Source organism: Thalassophryne amazonica, chromosome 17, assembly GCF_902500255.1.
Source record: "Thalassophryne amazonica chromosome 17, fThaAma1.1, whole genome shotgun sequence".
Taxonomy (NCBI): Eukaryota; Metazoa; Chordata; class Actinopteri; order Batrachoidiformes; family Batrachoididae; genus Thalassophryne; species Thalassophryne amazonica.
In genome coordinates, this window is record NC_047119.1 from 45,161,263 (window position 1) to 45,172,450 (window position 11,188).

The 11,188-nt window shown below is 39.5% G+C and overlaps 1 protein-coding gene across 1 annotated transcript in view; it reads left to right on the forward strand.

Moving 5' to 3' along the window:
* vldlr (very low density lipoprotein receptor) overlaps positions 1 to 8,533 on the forward strand; it is a 75,256-nt gene extending 66,723 nt beyond the window's left edge. Inside the window, exons 18-19 of the mRNA XM_034191938.1 lie at positions 7,088 to 7,257; positions 7,544 to 8,533. Coding sequence (XP_034047829.1) covers positions 7,088 to 7,257; positions 7,544 to 7,579 — 206 coding nt within the window. The 3' untranslated portion in view covers positions 7,580 to 8,533. The remainder of the gene's footprint in view (positions 1 to 7,087; positions 7,258 to 7,543) is intronic.
* Positions 8,534 to 11,188: the final 2,655 nt, after the last annotated feature.

The following is an 11,188-nucleotide window of genomic DNA, read 5'->3' on the forward strand; positions in this document are numbered from 1 at the left end:
ACATGAACATTCCCAAGTCAGTGAATGTCTTAGAATTTATTTACATCAATTATGAAGAAATGCAAATGTTTTTCACCAAAACATCAAATCTAGCCTTGTATCTCAGATGTACTTTCTTGCTAATTGTAGCTGAACCATTAGGTATACTTCTGAAGTATACTTGTATACTTATACTATATGCCTTTTTGTATTTGGTTAGACTCTTTCTCTCCGATTGTTCTGTCTGCATTATTTTCATTAGTTACTTCCTCCAAACCATCAACATGTCTATTAGACCCCATTCCTACCAGGCTGCTCAAGGAAGCCCTACCATTAATTAATGCTTCGATCTTAAATATGATCAATCTATCTTTATTAGTTGGCTATGTACCACAGGCTTAAGGTGGCAGTAATTAAACCATTACTTAAAAAGCCTCAGTGGACTCATCTCTGTGCTTGTTCTGTTAGACCTCAGTGCTGCTTTTGATACTGTTGACCATAAAATTTTATTACAGAGATTAGAGCATGCCATAGGTATTAAAGGCACTGCACTGCGGTGGTTTGAATAATATTTATCTAATAGATTACAATTTGTTCATGTAAATGGTGAATCTTCTTCACAGACTAAGGTTAATTATGGAGTTCCACAAGGTTCTGTGCTAGGACCAATTTTATTCACTTTATACATGTTTCCCTTAGGCAGTATTATTAGACAGCATTGCTTAAATTTTCATTGTTACGCAGATGATACCCAGCTTTATCTATCCATGAAGCCAGAGGACACACACCAATTAGCTAAACTGCAGGATTGTCTTACAGACATAAAGACATGGATGACCTCTAATTTCCTGCTTTTAAACTCAGATAAAACTGAAGTTATTGTACTTGGCCCCACAAATCTTAGAAACATGGTGTCTAACCAGATCCTTACTCTGGATGGCATTACCCTGACCTCTAGTAATACTGTGAGAAATCTTGGAGTCATTTTTGATCAGGATATGTCGTTCAAAGCGCATATTAAACAAATATGTAGGACTGCTTTTTTGCATTTGCGCAATATCTCTAAAATTAGAAAGGTCTTGTCTCAGAGTGATGCTGAAAAACTAATTCATGCATTTATTTCCTCTAGGCTGGACTATTGTAATTCATTATCAGGTTGTCCTAAAAGTTCCCTGAAAAGCCTTCAGTTAATTCAAAATGCTGCAGCTAGAGTACTGACAGGGACTAGAAGAGAGAGCATATCTCACCCATATTGGCCTCTCTTCATTGGCTTCCTGTTAATTCTAGAATAGAATTTAAAATTCTTCTTCTTACTTATAAGGTTTTGAATAATCAGGTCCCATCTTATCTTAGGGACCTCATAGTACCATATCACCCCAATAGAGCACTTCGCTCTCAGACTGCAGGCTTACTTGTAGTTCCTAGGGTTTGTAAGAGTAGAATGGGAGGCAGAGCCTTCAGCTTTCAGGCTCCTCTCCTGTGGAACCAGCTCCCAATTCAGATCAGGGAGACAGACACCCTCTCTACTTTTAAGATTAGGCTTAAAACTTTCCTTTTTGCTAAAGCTTATAGTTAGGGCTGGATCAGGTGACCCTGAACCATCCCTTAGTTATGCTGCTATAGACTTAGACTGCTGGGGGTTCCCATGATGCACTGAGTGTTTCTTTCTCTTTTTGCTCTATATGCACCACTCTGCATTTAATCATTAGTGATTGATCTCTGCTCCCCTCCACAGCATGTATTTTTCCTGGTTCTCTCCCTCAGCCCCAACTAGTCCCAGCAGAAGACTGCCCCTCCCTGAGCCTGGTTCTGCTGGAGGTTTCTTCCTGTTAAAAGGGAGTTTTTCCTTCCCACTGTCGCCAAGTGCTTGCTCACAGGGAGTCGTTTTGACCGTTGGGGGTATTTCCATAATTATTGTATGGCCTTGCCTTACAATATAAAGCACCTTGGGGCAACTGTTTGTTGTGATTTGGCGCTATATAAATAAAATTGATTTGATTTTGAAGAAAATCCTCCTCTACACCACTTCATCAGGAAGCTGGATTTTATGTTTTTAATTAAACTGAAAGCAAATCTCTACAACTTGATTTTAAATTGGGTTTAAGGAGGATAACTTTAGATTTATTTATCTAAAGTTGTCACAGCAAAATTAACTCAGAGTGCCAGCCATTTTCAAAGTTCAGAACATCCCAGTGCCAGGATTTTTCAGCATTTCAGTGTTTTTTTTCAAGACCCATAGAAAATTGAGTTCTATGTCCATGTCAACAACAAACATACCAAAAGAAACGTCAGACTTTCCTTTATCATCAGAAAAAAAACGTTTGTTTGTACCTCTTTCCATTCTTTAGTAATTGTCTGCAGAACATGGGTGGGTATCACTAAAAATGCTGATTTCTGACAAAAAACTGAGAAAATTGGCTTTTTGTGACGAGCAACATTTCAAGGAGAAAATGTCTTTGATTATAATTGTTTTTGCTTCAGTGACATCTCAAACATGAAAAGTGATCCTATTGTATAATGCACCAAAAAAAAAAAAAAAAACCGTCAGGGGAGGGACTCAGTCTGTCTCTTCTCTCAGCGGCGCATCTTTTCCCTCTGGCTCCCGCGTATCGGACCTTTTTATTTTTTCAAAAACCTGATGGATTTGAATCACGTGTGCTTGCATGAGCCTGTCGATTGCGTCATTTGCTTGTAAGCAGCCTTTGTGTGAGGTGTCGTGCACTTGGCGTTTTTTCATTCCAAGAAAAAAGACGGAACGACTGGAGCAGCGCAACTGCATCACAGTTTGACAGCCAGGTGGAAAGCAGTCGGATTAGGAGAGGTACAACCGTAAGACGTCCGCACAACGGTGGGGAGCAAGCTGCGCTCCGGTCCACACTCACACTGCTACCACCCACAGAATGGGTTCCTTTGTGATTACAACTCTAATTTTTTTACACAAGCTAAATCAGCTGATTACCCCCCCCCCCCCATAAAAAAAATGTAATTGGCGCGATAACGCGTCTTTGGCGCTGAGCGTTACTATCTGAAAAGACATGTTTAAGCGTCAATGGCACTCAATGAGTTAAGAGGTTACACAGGTTTTATACAGAACAGAGGAGTAAATTATCTGTATTTCTTACAGCCCAAGCATCTTCACATTATATCTCATGAATCAGCAGCTGCCTGCTTGTTTAATATCACTGGAGAAGAGTGTGTGTGTGTGTGTGTGTGTATAAAATATGGGAACCCAGTTTAAAGGAGAGATGCCACTTTTAACAACGTGGACCTCATTTCTGGCATAAAATGCAGTTGTTTACTCACCAATATAACTTTAGTCTCATTATTAGTCCATGGTTCAAATGACGTATTCAGTTCAAATGAGTCAAACATTTTTCTTATAAGGTGGATTACAACTTTTTGTGGCACACAGCACCAACTATTGTACAGGAGGAACTTAGCAGTCAGTACGTGTCACTGATTTCAAAATGCAGCTCTTTTCAACCAGACGTGCAGTGCCGTGACATGTTCATCTGTGTCAATAGATTTCAGTGGAGTCTAGTGCAACCCTGGCCTCTGCTCTAGCTCTACCCATGTCTGGAAGTGTTCAACATTTGACATTTCCTGTTTCACTGTGGACTTGCCACTAAGTTCCCACAAGATTTTGTCTGTAAACCCAGGAAGTATTTGACATTTCCTGTTTCACTGTGGACTCAAAATTTGGCACTTCCTGTGTGGGACTCCCTGTACCATGAGAGAGCTTCTCATCTAATTTACAAATTCTGCAGTCAGACCACTGTCCTGACTTGTTTAAGATGGGTAACAGTCACGAGGAGTGGGTGAGAAACTTGTTAATGTCATTGCACTTAGTCGGGGTCAGTAGTGGCCTGCAGGAGTGTGGTGTGAAAGTGAGTGCAGAGTTAAAGAGACTCACAAGCTACATTTATGGATTCAGCTGCATCAAGTCCCAAGTGACTTACAGAATTTTTTTATTTATTTTTTTGTGCAATGGTGGTAATATTTCATTTGGCGAAAGATGGAACAGTTCATCTTTCACCAAATAAAATATTCTTTCCATTGCACAAATGAAATTAAAAGAACTTTTTTTTTACACAACACCTAAAATAGATCCTTGTCATTTGATATTTTGTTTATAAATAAGCGAAGAGAGACTCATGCCCTTCCCAGTCCTACAGTGTTCACCAAAGCTCTGTGGCTAGACGGAGATGCCATGTCTCACCCAGGTGTCGTGTGACCAGTGGCGACTGGTGGGGAAAAAAGTCTTGGTGGGGCTGGTGTGCCAATAGATTTCCCTGCCTAGTCCAGTACAGACATTCAAATGAACAGTCGGAAGATTACTACAATTCCACAATAATCATTTAATGTCCTTCTCAAAATCAACAGTTTCATAGATAAAGTTAACAATTTGCAGCTATATTAGGCCTCATTTATACTTTGGCAAGGAACAGTATCAAATGCCACACTCAAGTTCTTGAGCAAAGAACATTTCACCATTTGACACCAGTTACACACATAGTACCCCAAACTGTACTTTACTGCCATCATCTTCAGCCAAACAGACCCTGGGTTTCACAAGGACACCCCCTTAATAGAATAGAAAATATCAGCAAACTTAGACTCTTTCAAAATGTCGAAAAATTCCTCAGTTGATAAAAGAACATTATGTACATGTTCACACCACCTTCTGGGAGAGAGAGAAAATTAAGGTAATAATTTGCATCAACATTTGAGGGTAATGCAGACAAAATAAAGAAGCTAGAATAAGTTAAATAATTCAGCTAATAACACCAAAACCTTTAAATGAAATTGGTTCAAATTAACAGTGTAGAGGACAAAGCAAATTAAGTATACAAAACCACTAAATTAAATGCTTTGTGAAACGTGAGTTAGTCTGACTATAATACGAGGGCTGTCCGTAAAGTATAGGTCCTTTTTTATTTTTTCAAAAACTATATGGATTTCATTCATATGTTTTTACGTCAGACATGCTTGAACCCTCGTGCGCATGCGTGAGTTTTTCCACGCCTGTCGGTGACGTCATTCGCCTGTGAGCACTCCTTGTGGGAGGAGTCGTCCAGCCCCTCGTCGGAATTCCTTTGTCTGAAAAGTTGCTGAGAGACTGGCGCGTTGTTTGATCAAAATTTTTTCTAAACCTGTGAGACACATCGAAGTGGACACGGTTCGAAAAATTAGGCTGGTTTTCAGTGAAAATTTTAACAGCTGAGAGATTTTGAGGTGATTCTGTCGCTTAAAGGAGTTTTCACTGTGTGAGACGTCGTGCAGCGCTCTCAGGCAGCGTCATCAGCCTGTTTCAAGCTTAAAACCTCCACATTTCAGGCTCTATTGATCCAGGACGTCGTGAGAGAACAGAGACGTTTCAGAAGAAGTCGGTTTCAGCATTTTATCCGGATATTCCACTGTTAAAGGAGATTTTTTTTAATGAAAGATGTGCGAACGGGTCCGCGCGTCGGGACGCAGCCGGCGCGGTGCGGCGGCACAGGAAAAACACCTCCGTGTTGACAACCATTTGTAAAATCCAGTTGGCTTTTGATGGCTTTCAGTGGAGTGAGTATATGAGAAATTGTTTATCAGCTGGAGATGTTCCAACTTGTCCTTAAGGCTTCCAGCAGAGGTGTTTTTCCTGTGACGGAGCGTCGCGGCGGCTGCGAGCCGACGCTGCAATCCGCCCGCACGTCTTTCATTAAAAAATCTCCTTTAACAGTGGAATATCCGGATAAAATGCTGAAACCGACTTCTTCTGAAACTTCTCTGTTCTCTCACGACGTCCTGGATCAACAGAGCCTGAAATGTGGAGGTTTTAAGCTTGAAACAGGCTGATGACGCTGCCTGAGAGCGCTGCACGACGTCTCGCACCGTGAAAAGTCCTTAAAGCGACAGAATCACCTCAAAATCTCTCATCAGCTGTTAAAATTTTCACTGAAAACCAGCTTAATTTTTCGAACCATGTCCACATCGATGTGTCTCACAGGTTTAGAAAAAATTTTGATCAAAGCGCCAGTCTCTCAGCAACTTCTCAGACAAAGGAATTCCGACGAGGGGCTGGACGACTCCTCCCACAAGGAGTGCTCACAGGCGAATGACGTCACCGACAGGCGTGGAAAAACTCACGCATGCGCACGAGGGTTCAAGCATGTCTGACGTAAAATCATATGAATGAAATCCATATAGTTGTTGGAAAAAAATAAAAAGGACCTATACTTTACGGACAGCCCTCGTAGTCTTGTGTGTACTATAGTGCAATGGCCGAGTTAGAATTTCTGCTGATTGGCTATATATATATATATATATATATATATATATATATATATATATATATATATATATATATATATATATATATATATATATATATATATATATATATATATATATATATGTATATATATATATATATGTATATATATATATAAAATATAATTTTTTTCCCCTCTGCTGGGCCCCAGTGGGCAAGCCCTGTCCTGCAGTGGGGCCAACCTGGCCTGCATGACTCTGCCATTGGCAAATACTGCTTTCTCAAGACGCCTCTGACTCGCTCTAGAACTCCCTCAGTGCATCCAGCTTTCCAGCCGTTGCTCAGCGAGTCTGGGCAGTGTGTTGGGCCACTGTTTGTTTTTAAGCTAAGCACCATCACTGCTAGCGTGACCGCACGTTGGTAGCAGTGTGCAATGGTACCAAACATATGGAACCAAAATTACATGGTAAATGGAACAAAATGGCAAATGGGAGGAATGATCATATCACCTGACAAACCACCAATCGAATGACAAGGATCTATTTCAGTGTTATATAATACTTTTTTTTTTTATATGACCTACTGTTGTTGGAATAATCACATGGTCTTTATGTTCACACTACTGCACAAGTGTACTCTGGGTTTTTTTTTTTTTTTTTTAACCACTTGAGGGCGGTACTTATTTGTCTCTAAATGTAGAATAATAACCTTAATGCTCCCTCTTGGTACAGTGTTTAGTCTCTGAAAGATATTGACCTGGATATTTACAGGCCAAAGCCTCAGTCTCTGGAGTCTAATTAACCAAGATGCTGTTTGGGCCAGAAGTTAACCAGCCCATTTCGTTTCTCTGCTCAGTGCTGCTGGCGATGGCGGCGGTAGGAGGCTACCTAATGTGGAGGAACTGGCAGCTGAGGAACCAGAAGAGCATGAACTTTGACAACCCAGTCTACCTGAAGACCACAGAAGAAGACCTGAACATAGACATCACGCGACATGGTGCCAACGTAGGACACACCTACCCTGCAGTGAGTAAACAAACCACTGGAACGGTTCTCTGGCGAGCACCCAGATTTCCATTGAAAATGTCCTGATGTGTGAACAGAATTTGTGTGGGGGTGAAGTCTTACTTTTTTTTTTACAGCATAGTTAAGCAAAATAAAGTAACACAAGTGTGCATTGTTATAAAGTAGTAGGAGCCTCTTTGAGTGAACTTTCTCTAAATTCACTTCAAAGGATGTGTGCAGCTGTGGAAAATGATCCAAATTTAAATTGTTTGTTTTTAACCATTAACACTGGAACTTCTTTCTGTAGATTTCAGTAGTGAGCACAGAAGATGATTTATCGTGACAGACTTGCCTCCTGGTTTCCTCCACCGGCAGTCGTCTCTCGCGGCGGCGTCCCTGACTATACGGCCACAAGCCTGAAGTGCATTATGTCATTTCCTGTGAAGACGACTAGAGAAGATGTTATTTATTACATGTGAATATTACAATGTTTTCATTCTGCATCCAAAGTGTTTTGTTCTTCTTGATCAGCTTCAAGTGGTGCAGGGGGTGCTCAGACCCATAATGTTTGCTTGCGAAGCTAGTTTTTGTTTTTCATCACCCACTCAAGTGTCACACTCCATCTTTAAGTGACAGATGAACATCAGTGAGTTCCACAATTTCATCTTTCTTTTCTTTTAAAAAAATTAAGTAGCTTTTCCATAAACTTGCACAGGACTAGAATCCAGTTTTGAGACTCTTTGGAGCACATTCAGACTTGAAGTTAACTTTGCACGGAAAACTGTCACGCTGTGCGACCTCTTGAGACTCAACTTTGTGAATATTAATGAACGATCATGTGTACAGAAAAGATATTTAAAATATTAAAGCTTCTTTTTTCTTTTTTTTCCCCAGCCGTACCTCCCGGATTGCATTCTTACGAGCAGTGATCTCCGTTATTATTTATAGAGCTTTGTAAGGATCACTATGGTTACAGCTTTGTAAACATTTCCCTGTCTGCCTGAACACATGTCGTCAGTCGGGACTCTTAATGCACTTTGATCCACTGTTACTTGTGTAAATAAGATTGTGTAAATTTGGAATCTTTTGCTACAGGTGGGTGGAGTTACCAGGGCTCACATGTATTTAAGAATCAAGAACAAACTGAATTTGGTCAAAAACTATTTTGTATGTTTGTGCTGTTGCTGTGAACTTTTTCTAGCCTTGTACAGTTAAAGGGGAACATGAACTTAAAAGCTCCATATCTGTGAAACTGATTTTTCAAATCACTTGAAAATAAGACCGTAATGTTTGAAAAGAACGTGTCCTGTTTCTTCTGTTCAGTAACAAAGTGGGAGCTATTTGTGTATAACACTAGCCAACAGTTTATCTTCCATGGAGTTCTGCAATGGATTTTGGGTAATTTGGTGTTTTTTGCAAATCGTATTACGTTTTTGAGTTATGAAAACGTATTTCTGGTATCGAGCACTGAAGCAAAAGCTACAGTCTTGCACAGCTTTGGTGCCATAAGCGATATGGCTCTTAACATTTTGTGAACTTGGTTTTAAACTAGGATTTTGAAGCTGTTTTTGTGCATGATTAGTAGTGTCAAACTCGAGTGAATGAGCAACTTTTATATAACCCATCAATAAGGGACATGCAGATTGCAAAAAATGTGATGTGATAGAGGAACTCTGAATTCAGATTCAGCTCCCCAAAATTACCCTAAATCAGTTCTCAATCTATGCAAGAAAAAAAAAAAAAATTTCGACCAGTATTTAAAGGTTACTGAAAAGGTTTTTATGAAACATGATTTTATTTAAAAAAAAAAAATCCCAAATGCTTTACAGAAGGAAACTGCTGTTGGATAAAGACATCTATATGAGTGACTTATTTACTTTCTCAGCATGTGTAGTTCTGCTAACCAAACTTGGCAAAAAGATAATTTGTCACATTTTGTTTTGGCAGTGGTGTCTGTGCAACATGTTCTCCAATGATGGTTCATCTTCAAAAAAAAAAAAAAAAAATCACTTGCATAAGTTACAGGTGCGAAAAACATTTCCAGCTAGAAGCACTCAGAGTGCAAACCTCCGCCAAGGCCATGGGGTCACTGACACCATAACAGCTACACGCCGTGGAATCATTGAACCTACAAAAGTCTAACAATGTTTGCTCAGTAGTAAAAAAGTTTCATCTGCTGTGACTGGATAACATGTATCCTTAGCGCTTGGCATCACAGTTTATTGCAACTTGCACCTTTCCCAGACGCTACTGTCATCTGAGCACTGATTGATACTGCATGTGCTTATAGACAAAAACAAGACACAAAATTCAATTTATTATTCAACTAAACTGCAAATATGAATTTTTTAACATTTATGAAACACTTCTCTAAACAAGGCCATAGGGTCACTGACCCTAAAGAGATTCCCTCCTTGGCAGTGATTTATTTCTTTTTGTCTCTTTCGCTGAAATTGTATATAATTAGATTAATATATAAACAAAAATAAATTTAAGAAATATTACAATTTGAAAACATGCACCCGAACGTGATGACAGCTGCAACTGCTTAATGCTAACTTTTAACATTGAAAATGCCATAGATATGCTAACATGTTAGCATCCGGATCGTGATCCAGATCACCACTAAAATTTAATCACTTGTTCCTCTTGTCATTTCCAACCACTCCACAAAATTTCATCAAAATCCGCTCAAAACATTTTGAGTTATCCTGTTGACAAACAAATGTGACCGAAAACATAACCTCCTTGGCAGAGGTAATACAGAATTTGGACTTAAATTTTCATGTCATTTTCTAAGCAAAGACCAGTAGAGAGAATGACAACCAGTCGGTGTGTGGCTTTTTTAAGTGACTTTTGCAGTGATGAATTTATAATTTGGGATCAAAATGAATAGAAATATGGGTGATTAAAAAAAAGCAAAACCTGCATGTCTCTGGGTCCTCATCCCAAGATTAAGAAGCATCTTCATACAGCCATGAGTTTGCTGGACAGAGGTGTTTGACAGTGCTCATCTTTGCAGACAACTCTCGGGCCAAGTCTTTAGGGTCCTGGTGCTGCCTATGTTGCTGTGATTGAGACTTGGATGCTAACCAGGACTATGTATCTTTGGAGGATCCTTTACTGCTGGAATAACTACATTAGCAGTTAATGAGGGATATTGTGCTGAGAAGGTTCACCTGTGACATTTTGGAAATTTGGCCTGTTTCAGTGTGATCCAGCAAGCAGGTGTCTTGAGTGTTGACTCCAGTAACTGAAGAAGGCCAAGTGGATGCCCACATTTTACTGGGCTGTAGCAGATAGACTTATTTAAGAGATCTGGGAATGGACAGGTTGTCTTCCTGGGTGGTTGCCATCCAGAACCTAAGGCATCAGTGTGTGCTCAGACTTGTAGTTTTAAAGCCACTTCAATAGTTTTTAAAACTGTAATGTAAGAGTCCTAATTTAGATGTATTACTGTCAGATTACAATGGTAGAATCAATAATCCAGTTTTCACAGTGTAAAGTGCAGGTTGGTAGAATGATATATGGTGTATTTTATCTATATATTAAAGGCCAAGTCCTGTGTGTGTGACTTCAGGACAGAGAAACTGGGGAGAGTTGACACTTGCTGTTTCGTATGCTTATGTATTTTCGGTCAAGGCTGAACGCTGTGAAAACGGAAAGTTGATAGGACTACTATTTTTGAAGAAACTAGGTGTACTGCATAACTATAAAAATGAATGAGTCCCTGGTAACCAGCAAAGCTCTGAACAAAGCAAATATCTCAACCTTGCCAGTTGTAAAACATGACAACTAAATGTGCCAAATAAAAATTCACAAAACCCTCATTTTAATTTCCTGCACTTTCAGTTTAAAATTATTATATAGAAACTTTGCATAATTTATTACCACCCTTAAAAAATGTCAGCTACCTGTTTTATAAACACTATCCAATCTACAGCCTGTGGAT